Here is a 27,379-nt window from a genome sequence, read left to right on the forward strand (position 1 = left end):
GTTTCACTTTCACTGGACCCCACATTAATATGTTCACAGCAATTATTGTCCACAATCTGTTACAAGCATGCAATATCATGCTAGACTCGAAAAAAGACAACAGAAGTTTTCTGACTCTACTAAAGCGACTGTCAAAATTCCTAAAGTAACTGTAATTGTTCCCTCTAGTGGAGGCGCTTGTGACGCTCAGCATATAAGTTACATTCTTCAACATCTTTATCTGTCTGATGTTACCTTTCATATGGACTTCCTCTGATTTTCCAGCTCTTTTAGAAATACCAAAAGAATGTATTTTATTGTTTAATACTATTCAAAGCCCAGGTAAAGTGCGTCAGACCTGGTGTTTTTCCTTTAACATGATAACATGCTGATGTCCTCTCAGGATGCAAAGATCAGCTCAATGGAGCGCAGCATGAGAGAGCTGGAGGAGGAGGTGAACATGCTCAAATCCAATGGAGCTCTGAGCAGCGAGGAGAGGGAGGAGGAGATCAAACAGATGGAGGTCTACAGATCCCACTCCAAGTTCATGAAAAACAAGGTGACACTTTCACACACACACAAACACCTTCTCTGTTTGTCTCTCCACTTTCTTTTTCATGTTTTTAAAATATTTCAGGATGTTGCTCACTGTGAAATAACTAGACCTCTTTATACTTGAAGGATACAACTAAAGTGTCAAGGAAAAAGGTTACCTCTGGAGCCGCGCTCATTAAAACAAACCAGCATTTTTGTCATGTGGGGAGACGAGACAGTTCAGGAATTCAGTCGATGTTTTTTTTTTCTCATCTGCTTATTTTTGCTCGTTGGGGTTGAAATATGTTAGTTTTTGTCTCTGGCGTTTTTGTGGAAGAAAACATTTTCCACTTCCTTTTACAGTACCTTTTATTACTTCAATTTCAGTGTTGCTAGCACTCCTAGATATTTACAGCAATACACTTAATGTCTTACATCCTGTTAAAATGTACGCAAGACTAGGGACAGATGTGTTGCAGGCCTGAATCAACAATCACAAACCTTCATGTGATTTGTTTGTCAACAGAAACTATGAACTACATAAAATGACACAAAATTATTCCAAAGAGAAACAAAATGACTACAAAGAGACTCAAAATGACCCCAAAGACACGCAAACCAACTACAAAGTAACACAAAATGAACAAAAAAGACACAAAATTACCCTTAAGAGACACAAAATGAGTACAACGTGACACAAAATGACTACAAAGGGACATATATTGACTACAGAGAGACACAAAACATCTACAAAACAACACAAAGCGACCAAAAAAGGCAAAAAAAATTATGCCAGAGACATAATATGATGACAGAGAAAAAAAACACACCAAAGGAGACACAAAACGACCACAGAGACACAAAGTCGCGAAAAGATGAATACCAATTTCAAAGAGATGTAGAACAATAAAAAAGAAAAAGGCAAAGTTACCAGAAAGTCTTAGTGTCTTGCTCCTATTTGGGATAGGAGATACTTACGAACGATACTAACGATACTTTAGAATACTCTAGAAGGAAAACTATTCTGGGCAGAAAACAAGGAAATTCAGGGCTGTTCATGAAAACATTATTCTCACAGACAGCTGTATTTATTCCCAAAGACCTTTTTTTATTTACAGACACATGTAACAACTTGTATGATGTACGAGAAGCTGAGGTGTGTTTTCATATGTCAGTCGACTCCAAAGGTGTGACACACACTCATGCCACTACATAACAGTAGCAGTGATGCAGGGTAGGATGCACTTTAGGGGTTTCATGCATTGTTTCAGCATGTGAGGTGATGCCGAATTTGGCGGCTTATTTGTCGTGGTCATGGTGACGCCCTCCTCTCCTGCCAGGTTGAGCAGCTGAAGGAAGAGCTAACTCACAGCCAGTCAGAGAAGGAGGAGCTAAGGCAACGAGCCAATGAGCTTCAGCGGGAGGTGTCAGCAGTAAGAGACGCACCTCTGTGTCTGTTTGCTCTATCTTTCTTAGTTTCTTAACCGCTCTATCTCTTTATCTCTCGCTCTTTCTGCCTCCCAGGTTGACTGGTTATTGGCTGCTGCTTGAGTAGATCCCAGTAGTGTCACTGTGTGTTCAGACCGCAGTAAACAACTATAACTCAAAACAAGTCTAATCTGTGCGCTATTTTGAGGTTTTAACCTCCCATCCTGTCTATGACCAAAGGCTGTTGATAGTAATAGTCGTTTGAAGCAGTCTGAACTACAATTACAGACTTCAAGTGAGAATCCAGCTGTGCATCAATCTGCGTATCTCTAACCTGCCTCTCTTTCTTCTTGCATGAGGCTTCTCTCAACTAGTGGCTTGGATTAGTTTGCTGAGGTTTTTATACGACTAATTCCCCTGTTTGTGGTTTGGGTCCATTCTTTTTATCACCTTACGGGGATGTCAAACTGTAACTTGTGGAGACAAAACTATTTTCAGATACATATTTTTCTTTTTCATTATTTCAGGATAACTGAAAGAATTGACCCCGACCCTCTTGTGCATTAGGAATAAGTAGCTGGGGAGTACATATATGTTTTCACAGATGTGACTGTTGATGTCTGTCTAACTTGTTTGCTTTCCAGGTGAGAGGAATATGGCTAGTTTATCCTTTTGCAAAAAAAAAAGACTCTAGATTGCATTTGATCAAACTAGCAGCCTCCAGAGCATAAACTGACAAAGCAGCCCACATAGAAGGCCATTCACAATACAGTAAATTATACATTTTATTCACTTTAATGTGGCCCGCTATATGGTGCCAAATGGCAGAATTTTTCTTTTACTTTAAATGTAAATAAGGTGCTACTTGGTTTTTTGCCATTGGATTTTTCTAAAATGGCCCTGAAAGTATTCCTGCTTTGAAGATTCTGTCATTAGACTCATAAATAACAAATATCTTCTCAGTAGTTCAGAAACCTCAAAGTTTCCTCGATCCAGTGTTAAAATATTGGAAGAAGCTTCATTTAAATTTAACAGGATTTAGTGCGTATAGTACATTTTGGTTGGCTGTTTATTAGAGAGTTCTCTAAAGGCTGAATTCCCAAAAAAAGAGCTGTGAGGGGTTGTGATTCAATGGGGTTTGCAGACATTGAAGTAAAAATCACTGAATATGAAAAAACAGAAACTCAAGAGCTTGGCACTTTTTCTAAACATTTCTACTTTTACTTTTGGTCTTCCACAATAGGCAAAAAACTTAACAACCCAGATTCAGAATGAGCACTTACGTAGTGAAACTTGTAGTGGGTTTTAGTATATTTTAACATCTAATTTTCTCACGTACCTTCTCTGACTGGGTCTTCATGTTGTGTGTGTGTGTGTGTGTGTGTGTGTGTGTGTGTGTGTGTGTGTGTGTGTGTGTGTGTGTGTGTGTGTGTGTGTGTGTGTGTGTGTGTGACTCAGATTGAACAGGCAAAGCAGGATCTGAGTCGTAAGGACAGCGAGCTACTGGCTTTCAGGACCAAACTGGAGACTCTGAACAATCAGTTTTCTGACAGTAAACAACATGTGGACGTACTCAAGGAGTCACTCACTGCCAAGGAACAGAGAGCTGCTATACTGCAGACTGAGGTACACTTACTCTTCTACTAGTGGTTGCTCTACTGTATGTAACAGTATCAATACGTAAAACAGAAAAAAATGATCTTTGGTTTGTAAATATTTATTTCCACTGACTGTTGCATATCTGTGTGCATACAGGTGGATGCGCTGCGTCTCCGTTTGGAAGAAAAGGAATCTCTCCTCGCTAAAAAGAGTCAGCAGATATCCGAGTTGACGGAGGAGAAAAGCACTCAGAGTGGAGAAATCAGCGACCTTAAAGACATGCTGGACGTCAAGGAACGCAAAGTTAACGTGCTGCAAAAGAAGGTAAGAAAACACCAAGGATTTATTTAAATCCATAACAAGCTAATCATATAAAGAAAATATATCGAAGTGAAATACACATACAGGGATAGCACATGCACTAAATGCAAAATGAAAATCCTTGTGATCTTGGTAAATGTTTTATTGTTGTTGCACAGATGAACAACTTTAGCACTACTGCGATGTCAAAAACTGCTCTTTAAAGGCATAGGTAGGATTTTTGAAGTAGGTGTTATATTGGGTTACCTACTAAGAGTACTGTCAGGAAAGCTAAACAATGTCCTGCTGTGGACAGGGGCAGCAAAAAAACCTTTTTAAGCCACCTAAAAAAGTTTGACCTGTCTGTTTCAATTGCTATCGCTGCCCATGCCAACTACCAGTGCTTCCTTCTTCTTCTTCACAAACCAGTGTAACTGCCACTGAAATCCTAAAACTTGGAGATTTGGAGAAATGCAAAACTTTAAGAGAACTTATCTGAATTTAATTGAATGTAATTAATTGATTTAGTCAATTTTAATTTAATGTAATTTTAGGTTCAATCAGGCTCTATAGAAATAGTAATCAATACACAAACAGTGCCTGTCACTGAAATCTGCATGTACTTAGTACATTATGTTGTCATGTAACACTACGACCACTAGATGGAGCTGTAAGACAGTGTGTAGCTTCAAGAGCTGATGCAGACAGACAGCTGAGCAGGCAGACAGGACTCTCAGACAGGCAGCCAGAGTTACAGGTGCTTTCTGCATATTTTTGACCTCTTTTTAGTGTGGCTTTTGTGCGCGTAAATCTCCTCTGGTAATGATATCAGTTAGATGCATGGGCAGGAGTGACCCTCTGTCGCTCTCTCTCTCTCGCACGCACACACACACACACACACAATCGAGGATCAATGAGTGAATGAAGGGTAAAGAAGGGTTCATGCAATCTAGATGGTAACATCTAACAAATTATGTCTAAAAATGAGACCAAATTTAAGTATACAGTTGAATTCTCCCATTAAAAGCTTTTGCCTCTTTACCCCCCCCCCCCTCGTCCCCTCCAGTTGTCCCTTGTATAAAAAGACAGAGAGCGTGAGCCGATAATTGATAGAGACAATCAAGCAGACAGACATAAAGCAGGACAGGGAGGGGGAGGAGAGAGACAGAGTGTGTTTGAAATCAGATGCATACTAATGAGTTCCTCCTGTTCAATAAATGATGACCTCTGCCGTCTTCAAATAGAATACAGTCCAGCGTCTGAGAGGGAGACAGAGATCCTGCTGACTCCTCCTTTATCCAGTCTGGGCTTATTGTTTCATAATTTCATCTGCTTTTTGGATGTGGAAAAACTAAAAATACCTTACTTTCTTCTCCTCCATCTTTACCTCCTCGTGTTTTTCACCTGTCATTATATGTTAGTCATGACGGAAATTACCATGAGTGCATAGAATTAATTCCTCTGATCCGCCATCATCCTCTTCTCTTTGTTGTTAAGTGTAATTTTCTGACGTAGATGAAGAGAAGCGTCAGCCTTTTATTGTTTTGTTAACATATTCACGTTCATTATCACACACCATTTTGGGACCAAAATAGGATGAGACAAGCAAGAAGTGTGTGTGTGGGTTTGTAAATACTGTATCTGTGTGTGTGTGTGTGTGTGTGTGTGTGTGTGTGTGTGTGTGTGTGTGTGTGTGTGTGTGTGTGTGTGTGTGTGTGCGCCTATCATCCAGCAGTTGTCAGTTTCAGGAAGTGCAGACGGGATCAAAGAGTCCCTCTGCCTCTCAATGTCAAGTGTGTGTGTGTGAAAGGGAGAGAGGAGGAGGTGTCAGTCAAGCTGTCAGGTGAACGGTTGATTAATGAGGCGCTGGAAGTGTTTTACTGTATGAACACACACACACACACACACACACACACACACACACACACACACACACAATCTCCGTGGCACTGTAAGTGTGTGCGTCTCACCTGCAGTGGAGTCAAAGGTTGCATACCAATCTGACTTTCTGTTTTTTTGTGACGGGTTGTCAGTCGCCTGATTTCCTTTCTCTCCGGCAAAGCAAAAGAAAGAGGGGGAGGCTGAAATTTAGTCATTTTACCACCCAAGTTCACTCTCATTACATAAGCTCTCCATCCCTCTCTTTTCTCCTTCATTTGTTATTTCTGTGCTGCTCAACCTTTTGTTCCAACCATTTTTTAATGAATACCACAAAGTTGACATAGCTCCTTATCTATGTCTGTGATCTCACACACACACATACATTCACACATGCACACACTCATTGTGAGCTCGGGGAAAGAGCGAGTCCATCGGTTGTTTCTGCTGATTTTGTGTTTTAGTAGAAAATTAATCTGCTACCAAATCACTGTGAGAGGAAACAGGAGGAGGTGGAGAGAAAGAGATGGAGGTGAAGAGAGTATGCATTTGGAGTGAGAGTTAAAGGTGGCAAAGATTATAGAAAACGTATGGAAACATTCAAACGAGTGCACAAGAAATTGTCTCATTAATTCAAAACTGTTGTCGGTAAGAACTTTTGTATTTATTTTTTTGATGAAGAGTCATTAAATAAGTACTTTAAATCGATCTCTTTTGTTGCTCATAAGTAGAGCCTAACGGATATTATGAGACACTTTTTTCTTATTATAGATCAGTTGGTAACTGTATATGCAGCATGTCACATCGTAAGTAACAAGACAATGCAGTTAAAGAAGAATTTCAAAGGAGGAATAAAATGAGAACATTAAAATTAATTTCAGTAATTCAATTAACTTTGATAATACACACTTTATTGGCAGTGTTTTTTTCTGCAGAGACTCTGCCCTCTGCCTGTATTTTCTTCTTATTTTCTGTGTTTGGTACATTTATGAGTGTGTACCTTTATACAGAAGTAGTGACCAGGTGCCAAAGCAAAGCAGGTATCCAAGAGACAAATGCAAACGCCAAATGACTGAATCTGGGATTGGTTTTTACTTTCACTTTTGCTGGTGAGTGTGTTTACAAACAGTAAGCGAAAGTATAATAGCATAATATACCTTTAAAAATACATGCTTGCACATATCTAACCCCACACAATGTAAAGGTATACTGTGCAGGACTTATTGGTTAGTGTCTGTTAAAAAAACAACAATAAAAAAAAAACGTTTGAACTTGCTCCCTCCTCCCTGGCTACTGGATAGATAGCTATTGATAGCTACTATCAATAACTATCTACGCCAACAGCTGGCACCGACCTGTCCAGAAGAAAACTGGCCAACTCAGCATCGCTTTTCATCCCCATCCTCTCCTTCAGTGCTCACCAGCAAAAGTGAAGGTGAAAGCCAGCCCCAGATTCACTCCCATTTTGGAATGAGCTTTGACGGCTTGACCTTTTGCCTCGCTACATATTTGCAGGATTTTGGCACCATGTCAGCCATTATCTTAGCTTCCTCTTGGAAAGTGCTGCTTATGGTCTAGCTCCTGGTCGCTACCTTTTTATAAAGTCTTGACTCACCTGTGTGCTGTGCCTAAGAATGTCCCGAACCACAGCCAAAGAAGAGTAAAATACAGGCAGAGGTCAGAGTCTCTGCAATTTTGTATCTTAGAATCTTATTCACATATATTTTGTTATATTTGTTGTTATTTATGGCTGTTTTTAGAGCTAATTTAATTTAAGTCTTAATTGCCGTTATATTTGCTGTTCGTCTGCAGAAATTCATTATCCTCTGAGCTCTAGTTACAAGCAGTTGCCCCAGTGCTTTACTTTGGCCCAGTTTGAGAGCTGATTCACTTACCAACATAATATCATCCATTGCTAAATAAGTGAATTATGCATCAAAAGCAACACTGTTTATGAGTTCTTCTCTCCTTCTTGCTCTGCAGATAGAGAACCTCCAGGATCAGCTGAGGGATAAAGAGAAACAGCTGGGCGGCCTGAAAGACCGAGTCAAATCCTTACAGACAGACACCTCCAACACCGACACAGCACTGGGAACACTGGAGGAGGCTCTGGCTGAGAAGGTACACACACACACACACACACACACACACACACACACACACACACACACACACACACACACACACACACACACACACACACACACACACACACACACACTAAACGTTGGTCAGCCTCAGGTCGACTCCCGAGCAAGGTTACATTAATAAAACCACTATGAGCAAAACAGTCGACCACCCACGCCATGACCAAATGACTCTGGATAAATGGAAATGAACCAATAATCACATTGGCTGTTTCATTATTAAATCATTCACAGCCTGCGTTCATAAAAGATTAGGAACCATCCAACGTGCAGTCACGCGGCTGGAACCGATGGAAATAGAACAACAATCCACCCCTGTCGCTCTCTTGGAATAAACATTCAGGTGCCGCACAGCCATAAAAACAGCCCCGAACCACCTGTGCATGAGAACTGACCCTCAACCGCCTGTTTGATGATCTGTTATTGTGCACCCGGGACCTGACCCTGATTCTGGGAAACCAACCAGTGACATTTACACCAGCCGGCCGCTTTTAAGTGTTTGATGAGGATATATTTTTGTACTGTAATGTGCGATTTTGTTACCGACTCAATCTCCTTTGCAAGCACACACACACAGGAAGCAGGGCTAATAATTGTCCAGTGACTAATATCCATGGTGTCAGCTAGACGTGAGAGTGTTGGCAGGCGGAGGTGGCCGACGACTTTCACTTCACTCAAAATGACTTTCACAAGCTTTTTTTTCCGCCATCTTCGTTGTTTCGGTGCCTTTGGATATCCTTCATTTCTTCCTCTCTGTTTTTCCATCTTTCCATACACGGCATATTTTCTTCATGTTATTACTCCTTTTCTCCATCAAACACACATTGTTCTGCATTGTGTTATGTTTGAAGCAGAACAGAAGTACGTTATGTTCATGTTAAGTGTTTTTACCTCGTGTCATGCAAGTAATTTTGTCTTTGCAAACAGTTTAGATAACCCTAATTCCTGTTTGTATGTCTGTACTTTTGTGGATCCTAATTGACATGATGCTCTTTCTAGCCCCTAACCCAGTCTTTAACATTTAAATCTATATCCCTAAGCCTTACCCTAATCTAAAAGGAAGAGTTCACCCCATATCAAAAATACATATTTTGTCTTTTACCTAATGTGCAATTTATCAGTCTAGATTGTTTTGGTGTGAGTTGCAGAGTGTTGGAGATATCACATGTAGAGGTGTCTGTCTTCTCTCAAGTATAATGAACTAGATGTCACGTGCCTTGTGTCGCTCAAAGCACCAAAAAAAGAAACTGAAAAATTCAACAGCAGTGACTCTTTCTAGATATAATGAGTGAGTTAATCAAGATAATCCACAGAATTGGTTGTGAGCTGTTTCATGTGGGAACTATTTTCTTTCTATCGAACGACAACCACCAACCAAATCACTGCCCAGAAGGAAGTGTGCATCTGCTGCTAGATCACCTAGCACCACTGAGCTAGATACTGTTACAACTCAGCCAAGGAGGGCTCCATTAATGTTTGCATCTCGTGCCGCCCCGAGCACAAGCCTCTTGTTCATGCGTAGATGCACGATAACTTCTGCGCAGTGATGCGGTCTGGCATCGTCCTCATCTGAGCTGTAACATTAGCTAGCTCAGTGATGCTAGGTGAGCTAGCAGTAGATGCACACTTTCTTCTACACAGTGATACAGTTGGTGGTTGTAGTTTGGAAGACAAAAAAATAGTTCTCACATGAATCTGCTCACGACAAGGTCTTTTGATTACCATGGGCAACCGGGTCATGATTTTTAGAGAGAGACATTGATGTTGTGTTTTGTGTTTAAAATGGATTTTTTGGCACGCCTCAAGCCAAGTGCCATCTTGCTGCATTATATTCAAGACAAACCACACACCTCTTCGGCAATTATCTTCAACTCTCTGCAACTCACACCATAATAGTATAGACTGAACGCACTACAGGTAAGAGAAAAAATATATTCTTTTGATTTTGGGGTGAACTGTCCCTTTAACTTGAACTCTATTTTTAATATACCTGAAATTATTAGTTGTTCACTTAATCATAGCATAAACTAATTCAGAACTGTCTTGATAATCTAATAATTGCGCAACCCATTTTTTGATCAAAAATGCCAGATATTCATGAATTCCACAGGCTATCAAATGTCAAGTTTTAACCTCCTCCACTGTTTTATATCATTGTACCGTACATGAAATATCTGCATGTTTTGGACAAATGTTTCATTATAACAAGCAATTTACGAACGTTGGCTTGGGCTCTTGGAAATTGTGATGGGCGTAATGCACTATTTTTGTACACCAAAAGATTGAAAGATGTATTAAGGAAATAATCAGTAATTAAAATAATCATTAGTTTTAACTGTAAACAAAATCTTAACCCTGAAAAAGTTTTTTTTTTAAAGCATAAGGTCTGGTTAAAGTAACCTCACTTTACAAAAAAATTGTGCTCACTCTCCGGTCCTCACAAAGACAGAGCTACAGTACCAGAACACACAGTGCAGCCAGGTTACACTCTCTGGGCTTCTTGCACAGATTTTGTGTGTGTGAACTTTTATACTTTTGCTTGAACTGGCCGCTGCATTGTTCTATAGCTGGAGAGCGTCTATAGTGTTTTAGTGGTTGTGAATATTGCATCTTGTGCCAGAACATATTACGTGTCTAAAATCACTTCTGGCTGTTAGATCCTGTCAAAGCTGCCATGTACATAAAGTTTAATGCGTCTGTTATTAGTATAGAAACTTGATATTGAGTGACTGTGAATAACTGTTGGAGCGTTGACTATGTCTCTCTCTCCTCTTCTTTTTCTCTCTTCACTCTTTCTGTTCTCTATTTTTATAACTAACATCTCTCATTCCCCTCCTCCTTCTTCTTCTTGGTGTCCAGGAGCGAATCATCGAGCGGTTGAAAGAACAGCGGGAGAGGGAGGAAAAGGAAAAAGGGGACGAGATGGAGTCCAGCAAGAAGGAGCTGAAGGAGTTGAGGGAAAAAGTCACCCATCTGCAGGCTGACTTGGCTGACCGTGAGGTAGAAGACACACAAAACACTCATGCATATCTGTGCTATAAGTCAGATAAACACACTCTCTGCGTGCCTGCCGAGAAAACGTGATTGATCTATCACTGCAGAACAGACTTCGGATCCTCCCAAGGTCCTCGTGCTGAAGGACAACAACGATAAAAGAGTCACATTTCCGTGACAACGATATGCTTCACAACCAGTGAAAACAGTGATTGGAGCTGAGTTCTTCTTGGATCGACCTTTTTGATTCATGCAGAACACCACAGCAGAGGCTCAGAGGGAGAGACAGATGATGACATCGAACTTTTAAGCGCTGTCTTTGCGTTTGTCATCCTGCAGCAGTCAGACTGCGCAGAAGGAAAGATACAATTAAACACTTTAGAAACACCAAAATTTGGCAAAACAATGTATTTAACACAAGTATCCCTCTGGAGACAAAACATGTGTAAGGCATGGCCCAAATTCTCAAAACTTCCTTGTACAAAGAGTTGCTCCTAGTAATGAATTTCCAAGGAAATTCTTAGAATTATTATGTTTTCTAAGGATTTTTAAGTTATGACAAGGTCCTGGTAAAAATAAAAGTTATTAACAAAGCATTTTAATCCCTTAAAAGAGCTCCTAAGGTGAGAAACTATTGGGAGTAGGTAGGAGGACAAGTAGGAAAAATATTCTCCAAATGCTGGGTAACAGTTAGTTAATGAAATGATACAGATTAGATGGTGCAGGGATAATGTCTGTGAGCAATGTCATTAGAGATGCGCTCACATCTCCCACCTAATGCAGTATCAACATAACTCCAAATATAAAGTGATAGCAACATTGGCAACTGGAAAAATGTTACTGCGCAGCAGTGTGATCATAAGGTACTTTTATAGTCTAATATTGTGATGTACTGTAGTTCATTTAATTTCCACTGGGTGTCCACAACTTGCAGGCGCACAAAAGAGTTTGACTGTGACAACCAATCACATGTGTTAAAATGCATCATACTAGCGTACAGACATGGGAGTGATATTAATGACTTCCTCATTAAACTCTCGGCAAGAGAGAGATTTCCCAAAAAATGTGAAGCTGTTTCTTTAGAAGGGGAAATAAATCTTCAAATCAGATGCGCACATGTTGTCGTGAAAAGTCCTTTATGCCTTTTTTTTTTAACTGGGACTCTTCAGCTAGTTTTAGTGGGGTTGTGGAGTCATAAAACCAGTGTGAGTGCCATTATATAATTTGAGATATACATGGGAAAACTAACGGAGAAAACAAGCATTCCTTTCCACGCTGCTAAACGCTGATGTAGGGTTTGTCTGACAACAGCAATATATGTCTGTACCTAAATATAATCCGAGTAAGCAGCAAGGTTTCTCTGACCAAAGCCCAGTCAAACATGATGATCCGTAGTCTGGAGTTGGTATTGTCAGTCAAGGGTAAAATTACACGTCTGAGTGTCTCCCCTTTCTGGTCCCATTGGTTTCTGTTTCACCGGCCCTACCAAAAGAGGAAAAGACCAGAAAAGAACGGCAGAGAGACTTCACGGATGGAGGGATTGAGCTGGAAGAGTGAGAAAAGAGACAGGTCATGGGAAAAAGTTTTGAAGAACAAGGGGCTGAGCAGAGGAAAACCCACAAATCTGTAGGAAAGCCTTAAAGATAGTTTCAGTTTTATACAATTTGGATTTTATATTTGTAATATTAGCTATCATTCCTATTGGTAATAATAACATGGTACTCACCAGGTTTATTGCTGAACTCAGTGACATGATAAAAAAAATAAAGGGACGAGAAACAGGCAGTGACATAATAACACAAAATCATTGTACTGCAAAATAGGCATTATTACCAACATTTAATGCGAACTTTTCTTTCGGTTTTACCTCCTTATAAAGTTATGAGGAATTACTTTGGTAAGTACAGTGTTATCATATCTGATAGAAAAGATATATAACAAATATATAAAAATATATATAAAAACTTTTCTATTGATATCAGTTTTTGAGCCATCACTTGCAGGTCCTACTGGCTAGTGAGAGCAAGTGGCAACCACTGAGGCTGAAAAATGGAGCAAATACAGAAGTACCAAAAGCACCAAAAATGCTGGCTCCAAAACGAGTAAATCCTCATTGACCTGCATTTTAAAATGCCCATCTTTACATCAGCAATAAACAGCTCAGTACATAAACAGTTTTGGTTTCTATAGCTAATTTGAACATTGATGACAACTGTCAAGGGGATGAATCTTTTTGGGAATGCTTTATTGACCGGCTGTCTGCAAGGCCTCACTACAGTCTATGAGTCAAATCCCTCACTTGTCCCCCCACAGCTCCAACCTCAAGTCCAAATATGGCCACTTTCGGCTTCAAAAAACCAGGATGGTGACGGCTGAAATGCCAAACTTAAGGCTTTAAAACAACAGTCCACTAACCAATGGGTGACCTCACAATAGCTATGTCCATTATTTATACAGTCTTTGGTTAAGAGTGAGAAGTCACTCATGCAGTCAATGACAATATAAAATGGTCAGTTTTTCTACATTTGTGGATCACCGCTACCATGAGAGATCCTTGCAGTCACAAATGTGCATCAAAATATTAGGCTAATTGCTCCAGTAGTTTGTGACATTAGGTGTGGACAGATAAACACACTATCAGGTGCATGATTTCCACCAGGCAGAGATAATAAAGTGGTTTAGTGCTGATACTGCTGATGCACAAGGCACTTAACCCCCAACCGCTTCAGTGGAGCTAAACAGCGTCTATAGCACTAATAAGTTGACTGTCTTCCTTATCACTCTTTTTGTCTTTTTTCCTTTCAGACTGCAGTGTTGGATCTGAAGGAGAAGGCTTCCTCTCTGGCTTCCTCCACCCTCAAGAAGGACAACAGGCTGAAGAGTCTGGAGATCAGCTTGGAGCAGAAGAAAGAAGAGTGTGTCAAACTCGAGAACCAACTCAAGAAGGTTAGCTGTCTGGCTGCACAGTATGAACATACCGTAGCAATGACTTTAATTTGATGTATCACATCTTAAAAATGTATCATATGCCTTTTACATACAGACTTTTTGACTATGGGTGTGTGAAATAAGGAATTCTACTGGTGTGAGATGGTGTACACTGAATTGGCATCTCTTTCAGAGTACATTTGGAACAAAGCAGGAAGAAAACTGATTCTAATTACTTTTTTAAGCGTATTGATGGTGATGATGATGATAAATTCACAACATATACTAATTAAAAGCATCAATTACATCAATCAAAATGGTGAAAAAATACACACAATTCAGAAAGAACCACAACAAATAGAGGATTTTAAACAAAAGAAACCCTCGTCTCTTTCTCCCCTTCCTTGTTTTCCCTCAACTATTTTCCAAGAGACATGCGTGTGTGTGTGTGTGTGTGTGTGTGTGTGTTTGCATATCACATATTCTCTCCCACACAGCAGCCCATAAAATGGTGTGTGTGTGACGGCTTGCTGACAGCCTTACAGTCATTTTCACAGAGTGGAGAAGACAGCACCACCACCACACCCTGTGTGTGTGTGTGTGTGTGTGTGTGTGTGTGTGTGTGTGTGTGTGTGTGTGTGTGTGTGTGTGTGTGTGTGTGTGTGTGTGTGTGTGTGTGTGTGTGTGTGCGTGCCCGATTGTGACAGAGAGACAGAGAATGTGTATGAAGGTGTCAGTGGATCTCAGGTGTTTCTCTCATCAGAGTTTATTTCTAAGTCTCTTTCTGTTACCAGTGATGGAAAAAAGACTGAAAACTTGTCTCTGTGTGTGTGAATTGATTGACATTGTGCGTGTTACATTGTGTGTGATGTTTCTTTTTTTCCTCTCTTATTTGTCTTTCTCCGTCTTGCTTTTCCCTCCACCCAGATCTTCTTATAATATCGTCAGACACCCAAACATTTCCTCTCCACATAAAGACCTGTAAAAACTGTTCTGAGCTTCCAAAACTAATAGGGTTTATGTATTGTGTGACCAAGACGTGTGCACGCACACATACACACACAAAGTCAATCTGTCCCAAGAGCAACATTTGCTTCTGGGAAACACACACAGCTGTTCTAACCTCTAAGCTGGTTATATTTTTTTCTTTGTTTTATTTCATTTGATTCTTTTCTCTTGGTTTTCTGTGCAGCTGGGCAGAGCAGCAGAAGGAAGAAAGCCACTGCAACTCACTTTAATGTGCTTTTTACTTTATTCACGTTTTCATGCTCGTGCTTATCTTCTCTTAAATCAGCATCATGTGCCTTACGATCATTGTGTTGCAGAAACTACCTCAAACTCATGGCACCTTCAATGAGCCAGACATAAATACTTGGATTTATTTATAATATATTGTAATAGAATAACACATACATTTATTTCATAGTGACATATATTAAATTACATATATGTACTTTCTTTTATGATCAAATACCTGCAAAACTAATTGCATTCCCATCAGCCTCAGCTGTACTTTGTGATTAGTGGTAATTACCATATGTTAGCACCTTAGCATGTTATTCTAACTTAACCCTTTAAAACCTCAGACACAATTCAGACACCTTTAAACCTCTGAAACTTAAGAAAATGGGGTTGTTTTAAATAAACTTATAAATCTCATAATTATATATTTAAATTATTTTAAAGAAAGAAAACCATTTTTTAAAAAAATTTTAGCACTTTCTTTAGGTCATTCAGTGGTTTTTTTTTTTTTTCTTCTTTTTTGGTTGCTAATTTTGAAGTAATTTTCTTGTAACTTTTGACTAATCTCTTGCTAATTTTTTGACCATTTCTTTTTATTTGTTTATTACCTTCTTGACATATTTTTGAAAGAAATCCAGCCAAGTAGCTTAGGTTTCAAAGGGTTAAGCCAACATTACACCTGTTAAACATCAACACGTTAACATTGTCATGCTAAGCATGTTAACATGCTGATGCTGGCATTTAGCTCAAAGCACCACTGTGATGAAGTACAGCATCAAAGATCCGCTGGCAGGGCTGTACTCGTTTTTAAAGAAAAATATGCTCAGCAGTTTTTTCTAAGGAGCAGATGAGTTCAAACTGTTTTTTAAGCATCATTTTATGCCCACACACATGCAAAAGTTTCATTTCCTGATGTAAAAAGACACCACAGTTTGCAAAATACAAAAGCCTCTTCTGAAAAAAAAAATTCTGAGTATTTATTCCTTAATTCATAAATATAGTCCTACATTTCGGATAAGAGCTTTTTGCTTGTTTTGGTATTGCTCGACTAATTACTTTTGATTTTATGAACACTGACTCATTATCAAACATAGTACACAATCCACCTGCTGAATGCTTTATCTCTAAAGAGAAGGTATGGTATATAAAAGTAATAAAATCTTGTTCAAAAAGGAACGTGGTCCAGGGCACTTTTCTGGAAAAAAAAAATCTAAAAAAGCCTTTAATCAGATGTCTATTTCATGGTGAAATTCTAAAAACATAAGCAACGCTGGTATATGTTGGAGCAGAGCTGGCTTACAACTCATGTGTAGTGGCACAAACAGCCTTCTTAAAGAAGCCCTCAGATTGTTCTTTCAAATATGGACTTTTACATACATACAAACATATACAAATATTCTGTTCTTGTACCTTTCAAAGTAATTTTATTAACCAAGGACCAATTATAAAACAATTCTACTCTTAAACAATTTACAAAGGCATGTGTCGCTTTCATCAAATCCATCCGACTCATCCTCAGCACACGTGTTTTTATTGGCGTATCCTTTTTGTTTTGAGCTTATCTCTTCCATCAAATGGTGGTCACCTAATTTTGAAAGTTAGCGCTCGGTTTATTTATAATAATTAATTTCTGTTTCAGGCTCAGAGTGCAGCAGCAGATTCCCAGGCCAGCACTGAACTCTCCGAACGCATCTCCTGCCTGGAGCAGGAAGTGACCCAGCACAAAGAGGATGCTGGGAAGGCCCAGTCCGAGGTGGAACGGCTCCTGGAGATCCTGAGGGAGATGGAGAATGAAAAGAACGACAAGGAGAAAAAGATCCACGAATTGGAGAGGTGAGGGAGCAGAATGAAGAGATTTATGAGTGATGACAAAAATATGGTGAATCTGGAAAAAGAAAAATGATATTTAAAAAATTGAATTTAAAAACAGTTCTGCATCTTTCTCTTTTCTTTATTAATCTAAATAAGTCAAAAACAACCAACACTGTTGAATTTATTATTTAATTTTGGATTGGACTCTGCTTTGTTGTCCATTTTCCTTTTAACTTCAAGCTGTTGGAGTCAGTGGTAATCTTCCAGCAGTACTAATCCATTAGCTTCCCCTTTTCACCCTTCCTCTCCCTTTTTTCTTTCCATTGCCTTCTTCCACTTCGGCTTTATTTCCTTTTTCATCTTCTCTTATTTCTGTCATTGGGCCTTATTCACATGTGTGTGCGCATAAATATGTATGAATCCATGTGATTCTGCATCTGTGTGAGTGCATTTATGTTCGTTTGTGTGTGTGTGCGTGGCCATCACACCCCAGAAATCCCTCTTCTTCTCATCTGTGGCGTTCTCAGCAGTCGCGAAAACAGGCCCCTCCTCCTGCTGCCACTCAGCAGCCAATGGGGGGGCTGGTGTGGGACTACCTGGGCACGTGAGTGGCTGGTGGCCCTGTCAGTCAATTAGACAGATGCACGACAAAACTCACTTTGCTTGTTGGAGGACGGGGTATGACAGCACTATGAAAGCAACCAGTCCCATGTGGAAAAGTTATGTGGAAATAAATGCTTTAAAAATATATTTGCACCAATTTGTCCCAATCAATAAAGATAATGGGGGGGTTGCAAATTTGTGACAAGCTTGGTGCACAGTGCAATAACTGATGAACAGTTAACCTTTGACATCCCTAATTTGAATTTGTCGCATTGGTCTTAAGAGAATTATAATGTATTTTCTGTGTTTCGTTGCCTGAGGAAAATGATCAGTTGATCAGATGATAATGGCCACTAACTGGAGGGTGTTAAAGAAAATAAAAAAGTGTGACTTGTGAAGAGATTTCTCATGTTTTGAAAGCCTTTTCCACATGGGACAGAGCAGAGTATGTTCACTAATAATCACCATCATAGAGTTGCAGCACTGACTGAATGTTCGCCAAGCCTCTCTTAGTGCGGCTTTTTTGGACTGTTTGCAGAATGAAACAAATCCCCTTAAAGGTCAGTCATCGGCACGAGTTATGCTCTCATCAGCAGAAGTTTTTGTCGTCTGTTATACTGCAGCGTGACAAGCCAAACTGCTCCTAAAAGTTTGTAAAATGAGGGCACAGTTTGGCACCAGAGCCTCTGCTGAAACTCTTTGAGCTGCTGTTCCTGTCAATGATGCAACTCTTTCATTTAGTGGCTCTGTTTTCACGCTTCAGTTTTGTTTTACTTTCAGCCAAGGATGCCTGACTTGCAGAGTTTAACCCACTCTTTTTCTTTCATTAGGAGTCTGGACAGTTCACGCAGTTTTTTTGTATTTACTTTATGCTAATACGAATGATTTGTTTGTTTCTAACTACTCTTCTATCTGTTATTTCGCTTAACCTGTCTGTCTTTCACTCTTTGTGTGTGCCAATGTAAACTATATCTCCCTCGTCTTAACCTTAATCTGTCTTTTCTTTCTCTCTGTATCTGATAACCTGTCAGCCTGCATGCTTGCTTGCCTGCCTGCCTCCGTGTTAACTGTCTCCCTGAATATCTATTTCATTCTGTTGTTCTGCCTATGTGTCTGTTTATTAATATTTCGGTATGAGGAGGACTACATAAAACAGGAAAGTCACTTCTTCACCTAAACTGCCTCTTTTTTTGTACTTGTAATGTAAATTACAGCTGCAAGCAGCGAACGGGTCCTCGCACCTTCCCACACGCTGCTGGTAGTGGTGGGATGCAGGTCGACGCAGCTGTGCATTTCACACTGCCAGCACGACTTCGATGTTATTTTCTGCTTGGAGTGTATGGCGCTGGAAACAATGCATCACAACTTGTATACCGATTCCTTTGTCAACTATTTTTCACCAGAGAACACACACTAATTGTAAATCTCACTGCTGTATATCAGGTGTAGACCACACCCTGTAAATTTCACATAAGGCTAACTTCGTGTTGTCAGTAGGTGGCGCTATTACTTTGACTTACTACAGGCATGTAAATATATTCAGGCCTGGAATCTTATGTGTGGAATCTGGGGCAAATTGGACTATGTAAAGTCAAGTATCATGCCGAAACATTGAATATTACTGTGTCACTATGGCAGTGCCGTTCAGCGAAAAATTATAATCTTCACCACAAAGTATCATCAAGTTCTTAAGGCTTTTCTGACCACATTTGAGGTGGATATGGTCAACCTGCTAGGAGTAGTACATCAAAGTATGAATATGTAATTTCCTGTTGTCAGTAACTGGCATTATCACTGTAACTTTATATGTAGATGTCATCAGGCTGGTCCTGTGGCAAATCATTGGAATATGATGCAGCGCCAATGCCATACCCTTTACAGAAACCTCAGAGGCTTCATGGTTTAGCTTCTTCAAGGTCTTTTGATTGTGGTGAAATTTCTAAAAGGAGTCTGTTGTAGCACAATACCTGGGGAAAAAAATGAAAAGTAAATTAAAAATGGCTGATTTCTTGGTGGGTTAAGGTTGCGACTTTTTTAAGTCTTGGGATTTTACCTTGGAATTGTGCCTTCCACATTTCGTGCATCTAGGTGGACACAAGGATTTCTTCAGTGAAATTTTTTAGGGGGCGCTATTGAACCATTTTGTCACCCTCGAGCAGGAGTCTCATCAAGTATCACATTTCTAATTATCAAACTTGTGATGCTTGTGTAAAGTTTTGTGAGTTCTCTAGCACCTTTAGCTCCTCAAAAAAGGGGATTAATTTTATGAAATAATTATAAGAAATGGTTTACAATAGAGCTCTGGCCCTATAAAAAAAGAGGTGTATTTTAGTAAAGTTTGTCTTTCGAGGATGAGATAGCTCAGAGCTGTCTGCGGTCATGAAACTGGTCCATCTGTCTGTTCAAATGCCTCTCGGTGCCTTTGATTTCTGAACTATCATATACTTTCTGTCTGCGCTTTTTCTCTCTCTGTCTCTTTAATCTCAGTTTCTTCCCTAGACACAAACTCAACCCAAATTCTCTATTTCTGTCTGTGTGTTTAGTAGTTTGACTGTAATGTAATGGCTGTTAATGATTTTAGGGAGATTCAATGTTTCCACACTGTGTCTTTCCGTCTGGCCAGTAGAAATACGAGACTATTAATAATTCAGCACCTGCTGACTTCAAACTGGTGGGTTTTAATGTGCGTGTGTGTGTGCATGTGTGTTAGTTAGTCTGCCAGTAGCCACAGATGCAGATTTACAACAGTGCTAGCTTCGTGGATAACATCGTAGTGTAACTTAATAACCGTTTAAAATTGCAAATGGGTGAACATGTGGGATTTTTTAAGATCTTACATCATTTGTATTTGAAAGATGTTTCAATTCCCGGTGGATTACAATAAAATAAAAGCTTCTCTGCAACTGATATTTAATATCTGAACTTTGCAGGCTGCTCTTAGGAAACACGAGAGGTATTAAATCTAGATTTAGTGTCGTATGTTTGAGAACATTATCTTGTAGTAGCAAAATTAAGATAAAGTAGATTTTTATGAGGGAATTTAACTTTCCTTTTACACACTGGCACAGGCACAGTCATTACTGTGAAGAATGTGGTTTGAAGGGGTTATTTTAGTGAGTGTAAGGAACTATGATACATTTAAAATCTTCACATTTAGTGGTTTCAATAAGCTGTTAGATGCATGATGAGGCAAACTGTTCCTGGCTAATTTAAGGCTGTGGTTAAGTGTCGACATGGCGAAGCGCGGTCATAAAAAGGGCAGAACAGACTGTTTGCTTATTCCCGTCACCTTTAGTTACTGTTGCTAAGCCATTCAAGCCTTCAGATTAACAGTGATAACCGTGGAAGATTTACCTCTCAAAATGTAATGTTGATTTTTGAAATAATAGGTCCTTGATTTCAGACAAAGGTAGTCCAAAGCAGGTTTTGAAACGACAACTGTCCTTGCAGATTTTGTCAGCAGTAGCTCGTTCATTGAACGAGGGGAGAGCGGGGGCAATTGGAACAGTTTTTGGTTTTGATGTTATTTCTCAAACCATTTGAGTCTTCATGTAGGGAACCTGTATCTGCGTTCTACTCTACTAATTTAATTAGCAATATAATTCACAATATTTATTGAAACACTAAAGAGCCAAATGTCACAACTGCCCCAGCATGTATTAGCAATTGTAACAGCATATTTGTGAAATGTTAACAACACAAAGAATACCTTCATATGAATACCAAGACCTCAATAAACCTAGTATATAGACACTGTAAATGACGCAGTATGACACGTGACGGAGTGCTGTTGTACTGCGGCCTCATTCCTACGATCGAATCACAGCTGTGCAAAATTTTGGTGCTGCAATAGTTAAGCATATCTATGTTTTTCATAACGTTAGTCCATAAAGTCCAACCAGAAATATGACCTATCAGTTCAGAATACATTCAGAATGAAAGGGGAAAACTGATGTGCATGTATAAGCGTAGCCGTTGTGATTTGGTCTATACAGGATGGTGCTCTTTGGCGTACAAAGGAATCCAAATATTGGCAAGTTAGGGTTAGTGAATGGTCAGTTTGTTTGATCTTTATTTTTCCTCTCGTGTGTTCTGACCGCTGCTTCAAAAATGACTGTCAAGGTACCATTGAGGCATTTAAACCAAACTGCTCTTTTCTTGGCTTTTCACAGATGTTGGTAACTGTAAAAATATTTGGAAAGCAGTGGATTAACAAACGTTCCCTGTTTAAGATTATATATTCAGCAGCTAGGTTGTTTTGAACCCGCAAGCCCTGACCCTGTAACATAATGCGTACTAATACTGACTTTGTCCCAGGGCTACCAAACCCTGCTGTGAATTATAAGGCTTAGCCTCGAGCTAACAGGTACGTCAGTGGAGGATACATTTGCCTGTGGCCAACTCTTAGCTTGGCACCAAGGCTAACCCTGGGCTATGAGTGAGCAGCGGGAACATTACTAATGAAAAGATCAGATGTGGGTTAAACAAGGGTAAAAATCAACCCTCTGTCTCTCTCTCTCTCCCTCTAGTTTAAATCCAGCTGTAATGGTACCAGGTTATTTATTTCAGTAACTAAGATGGTAATTGGAGCAGACTGAGTGACTTCACACTGAGGGGAAATGGAGCTGAAAATCTGCCCTGATGGCCAAAATAAAGGATTTGGACGGAAGAGTGGAAAACAGAGTGAGGGAAAGAAGGAGGAAAAGGGAAAGGAAGGTGGTGGCGGAGGGAGAAAAACAGGGTGAAAGAAATGAAATAATGGATGGAGACGTACAGAGAGAAAGAAAAGAACAGACAACACGGAGAGGGAAACAGAAAATGAAACTGACAGAAGGGGAAGAAAAAGAGAGAAAAATAAAGTCGGTTTAGAGAGATGTTGAGTATAAACCTGAGTAATGGGAAATTAGAGAAGTTTATTGCGTGTTATATTGTTCTGTAATGGACAATTTGTCTCTGGCACGCTGTCATTAGCGTGCGTTCCCAGGCATAAGCTCACCCTGGAGGTTGAGCTTTGCCAGTTCAACCAAACACATGAGGAGTGATTGTGTGGAATTATTTTGAGGTCAACCAATTGAGGAAGTGAATTTTTTTTTTTTTCAAATTTCATATCTTAACGATTACATAGCATATGCCTTTTGGTGGAGACCACAAATCCACTGGCTGCGTGCTTTTCAAGTGGACCCTGCGGGAAGAGAAAGAAGTCGTCTGCGATATGAAATGCATTGAAGAAGAAATAATTCATAGTGAGCGCGGTCATGCTTTGATTGGCTAATTACTCGCTTTCTGTGGCTTGTGATTGTAGTTTTGTCTCTGTGTGTGCCCTAAAATGTCATGTGAGGTGAGCAGGCCTCTCCTAACCCTCAATGCTGTACTGAAAACAAGACGTGCCTGCATTTAAAAGGAAAGTTCAGATTTTTTGAAGTGGGGTTGTATGGGGCATTTATCCTTAGAGTATATTACAAACATAAGATGTCAGTCGGCATGCCCCCATTTTTGAGAAGCAGGCTGGAGTCTGACAGGAAGCTTAACAATCAACTGCTGTGGAGGAGTCAGCATCAAAATGTATTTTAGCCACTTAGAAACATCATTTTACTTCACTTTATTTTATTTCATTTAATTTTAATTTAATTGTATTATTTATTGATTTATTTATTTTATATATTAGTTTATTCTGTAAACTTCATTTGGATCTAGATTACTTGAATATTTTTCTTCCTCAATATATTCTGCTTGAAATAATCTTTTCATATTGTGCATCACATCAGACAACATGTCAGTCGATAGAAAACAAAAGAAACTTGCTTCGTTGGTCCCAATTTAAATAAATAAATAAAGTAGAATTGGCTGACCAATACATTATTCACGCTCTAAAGAAAATACTCTCAATATAAAGTACATGTAACCTGATATTGATGTTTTTGGTGAGACTTTTTTAGGTGACTAAAATACATTTTGTTGCTGAGCACCATTCATGGAGTACAGTACTTAGTTTTCATGTCGGACTCTTGTCTGCTTCTCCAAATTGGGGGCGTGCCAACTGACTACTGTATGTAGTAACTCGGTACTCCATACAACCACACTTCAAAAAAATCCGAACTATCCCATTAACCTGTCTATGTGACTGTCTGTCTGCCTGCCTCGCTGTTTGCTTGGTCATGCCTGTCTCCCTGTTCATGTGCCCGCTCTATCTCTGGTTAATTATGTCTGTCTGTCAGTTCCTCTGTCTCTCATCTCTTTCCTCTTTGAAAAGTGATCAAGCTGGCTAACCTAGCACTCAACTCCTGTCTCACCTTTCTCTCTCCTTCTCTGTCTCTCTTTCCCTTTCTTTTATCTTTACAATGCAACGCTGTCTCCTGCTCTACCCAGTCTTGCCTCAAGGTTAGTACTGCACGCCTATTTTTCTTCCTCCGTCACTCTCTCTCATCGCTCTCTCCCTCAGTGTCACACTTCTTGTCCTTGCATCAAGACACTCTCTCATCTCCTTCACTCTGTCATAAACTCTGTTTTTAATCATTCTCATCATGTCTGTCTGTCTTTGAAGGAGACACCTTGACTTTCACTCTGCTCTCTTCCTCTGCCACATCACTGCCTCTTTGAAGAGGAAGCATCGTTGTTTCTTTCTTGCACCCTCCATTATAGTCCTGTCACGATACTCGCACCAAGTTCAAATCTCAGGCTACCACAACAAACTATAAAAATGTTTGAGTACTGTATCGCCATCATTAAGTTAGACAGCCGTGAACTTTTGCTCAGAGTTCTTCTAACTTCTGTTAGCGTTTCTGTCTTTGTGGCTTTTAGAGGGAAATCACTCCACATTTTGCTCCTGTCATACTTTTGTTAAACAGTTTAGACAGTATTTTCAATGTTCAAATGAGGTTTCACAATCTTTTATGGTCTGATTAGACTCCAGGAAGTCGCTGCTCCTAGCCAAGAAGTAGTTCAGCAAATAGCCGCCCCTAAACCGCAACTTGTGTTTTTTTTCACTTTGGTTTTCAAACTGATTATATTAACAAGATATTACGTGTTTATTAGTGAGCTTTGCTGCTAGGTTGAGTTTTTGTTTATTTTTATTTGTAATGGGTGGACTGATTCTTTTCACAGTATCTGGTCCTTCACGATACAAATGAATTTGTCAAGCATTTTGAGTTTTGATTTTTTTTAAATTGCAAATTATGGCTTCAGTTTCTTTGTGATGCACCGTTACTGTAGATGCACATTCAACAGCTAGTGCTGCCTGCCTCATGTTCACAAACGCATTTTATCCAGCCGAAAAACACCAGGTGCTCCTCAGGAAATGCCCACCTTACAGCACTTGAGAGAGCTTTGGAAGCACAGCTTTTTTTCAGCTGAGACACTTTGATTGTGTCTGGTTGCGATGATATGGAATATCCGTGGAAGTAAAAATGTCAACATAAGGTAGAGTACTTGCTGTGGATGAAGGGAAGGCTGAAGCACGTAGGGAGAGAGAAAGAGCCCGCCGGTCTGTTTGGGTTCATGAGAGGAAACATATATATGAAAATATCATATTTCTCCTTCATTGTTGTTTAGCATTCTGCATGATGTTGTACAAGACATGATGATGTGACAGTTGGTCTTCTTGGTATTTGTCCCTTCTTCACTGTGATGGATGGCTGAGTAGAAAATGACAGTGACAAGTGCAGCATTTTATCCAAAGTTGAACATTTTTCAGCTCTTGGCACTCAGAAACAAACATGCAGCTCTCAAAGCAGAACAGATGCTCAGTGCCTCGTCACGCTGCTGGCATTTGTAGCATAATGTAAATACACAGCGTTCCCGTTGCAAAGATAAAAAAAAAAGAAAAAAAAACACTGGCTGCAGAAAAGAAAATGCTTTGGTTGATACAGGCCCAAAGATATAAAAAAAAAATCATTTTAATGCACTGATTCAGCGTCCCACTTGTATGTGGGTAGGTTATGTAAGTTTAATCCAATTTTCCAGAAATGTCACTGACCAACGATTTGTTTTTCTTTGAGGGGCAAGTATTCTCCTCAGCCATGTGCTGTCGGAATAATCTAAAAATGAGTTCATGATTATATTTCATGGCTTTCCTGATCTGTTTCCTTTGCTCTTTATGGTCAACGTGTTGTTTAAATGCTCCGAGCAATAAAATACAAAACATTTTTAGCATCCATGTGGTGTCCACGTTACAACTTTAAACTTCCGCAGTCAGAAGAACGACCATCTAAGTAGCACGTGACCTTGGCTGCTAGAGGTCTTAACTTAAGTCCAATTCAATTGCATATCATTCACTCAATGTAGCAGGCAGCGTGAGCATACCCTATAACAGCGAGAAGGGGACTGCAGATTCATGAGGACGTTTGTCAGGCTGACCTAGTAGATATTGGATACTAAAGCGGTTTGCTTAAGTGTGACACATTAGCCCATTGAAACTTGAGCAAATTGGCTTTATTTCAATCAAAAACATAGGAAGAAAGGCAATAAGCAGCAAAAGAAGAAATTACCCTAAAATTTGTCAAATTTGTAAAAAAAAAACCATACAAAACATCAATAGCAAAAAATGACCTTGGAAAGTGCTTTAAAAAAATATAATAATTCTGTCATGTTATTTAAAATATGTAATTGTGATAATTAAAAATACAGTTTTTCCCTAACTTTTTTCCCCCTAGAAAATTTCCCTTAGATTTTTGAAAACAACACTGTAAATCTACTAATTTCTTGCATTCTGTGGAACAGTTTTCACCAAGTTCGCCATTTTGATCATTCATCATGTTTTTGAAAGAAATCGCACTAATTAGCTCAGGGTTCAAATGTTTATATACTGGTGAAAGGTGCCTGAAAGCGGTACAAGAAAAGTGATGTCGCTTCAGGTTTGAAGGGGTTAAGCCTTGTCAATATTACAAGATAAAAAAACATACGTCTTTTTTTTTTTTTTTTTTGATGTTCCTGTCTGCACTTGGGCGGTGACTCCGTAATGAGATTTCAGCCTGCAAAACCGAAAAGTCTGAATTTTGTCTTTTTTAACAGACATATCAAAGTCATTGAAATTTCTCTGACCTAACCATTGTGATCGACCACATAATAACCACTTCTCCATTCTGTTTCCTGCATAAATCTGGTGGTCTGAGTGCTTTGTGCGCTCTGCTCTGCTGTAAAGGTCTCCCCGGTGCCAGCTCCTTCTCTGCTCTTTCTCTCTGTTTCAACTTCCAGAGCCACCGTTCCCCCCGCCGTCTTGTCAGCTTTTTCATCGCTGTTGTTCTGGTGTTTTGTGATTCAACTCTAGAGGGGGAAAGAAACAAAAGAAAAAGTTAGCATTGCCTTGCTGTCTGGTAGACGACAGAAGACTTCTTTTTCTTCTTCTGTCCTTTTTTTCTTTTCTCGTCTTGTCTTTTTTTTTTCTGGTTGTTTTGATCTTGCGCTAAGGAACTCCTCTTCCACTGCCAAATGTCTGACATCAAGGTCTCTGTAGCTTAAAAAGGAATTGCATCGTTTCTCTTTCTGTGTGTGTGTGCGTGCATGTGTGTGTGCATGCGTGTGTGTGATCCCTTTGAGGTCCCGTATGACTCTGAGCATTGAGGTGGTGCAGGGATTTGTCAGCTAATGGGTGACAACAAGCAGGCACACACACACACACACACACACACACACACACACACACACACACACACTATCACAGACCCAGGCGCATTGTTATGTTTTTTTGTCTTCCACACACAAACACACATGCAAGAAATACTTTGCCAGCTAATAGGTGACAACACTATAGTGGGGATGACTGCTGAGAGTTACCTAATTAAAATACCTGCACACACACACACACACACACACACACACACACACACAAACCATTCCCAGTACTGACGGGAGGTGAAAAACACCTTTTGTTTACAGTATTGTATTCAGAAAAAAGGACAAATCAACTGTACAGTTTACAGTGGCTGCTCAGTGTGAAATAT

At 39.6% G+C, this 27,379-nt stretch overlaps 1 protein-coding gene across 8 annotated transcripts in view; it reads left to right on the forward strand.

The window, feature by feature from the left end:
• LOC121961587 (ELKS/Rab6-interacting/CAST family member 1-like) overlaps nt 1–27,379 on the forward strand; it is a 156,600-nt gene that overhangs the window by 41,405 nt on the left and 87,816 nt on the right. For 4 of the 8 annotated variants that reach the window (XR_015775584.1, XR_015775585.1, XM_088072968.1 and 1 more), the window contains exons 8-15: nt 383–538; nt 1,854–1,946; nt 3,400–3,567; nt 3,697–3,864; nt 7,702–7,839; nt 10,725–10,865; nt 13,665–13,805; nt 16,669–16,862. Coding sequence is in view for 5 of the 8 variants with exons in the window: in XM_088072968.1 (XP_087929094.1) it covers nt 383–538; nt 1,854–1,946; nt 3,400–3,567; nt 3,697–3,864; nt 7,702–7,839; nt 10,725–10,865; nt 13,665–13,805; nt 16,669–16,862 (1,199 nt within the window). In the remaining 3 variants the exon portion in view is untranslated. Of the gene's footprint in view, nt 1–382; nt 539–1,853; nt 1,947–3,399; nt 3,568–3,696; nt 3,865–7,701; nt 7,840–10,724; nt 10,866–13,664; nt 13,806–16,668; nt 16,863–17,334; nt 17,446–23,810; nt 23,823–27,379 lie in introns of all 8 variants that reach the window. The other 4 variants (XR_015775586.1, XM_088072969.1, XM_042511646.2 and 1 more) reach the window with 2 other exon arrangements.

This window comes from Plectropomus leopardus, chromosome 22 (genome assembly GCF_026936395.1).
Source record: "Plectropomus leopardus strain MGB_pleo_1.0 chromosome 22, ASM2693639v1, whole genome shotgun sequence".
NCBI classification, from domain to species: Eukaryota; Metazoa; Chordata; class Actinopteri; order Perciformes; family Serranidae; genus Plectropomus; species Plectropomus leopardus.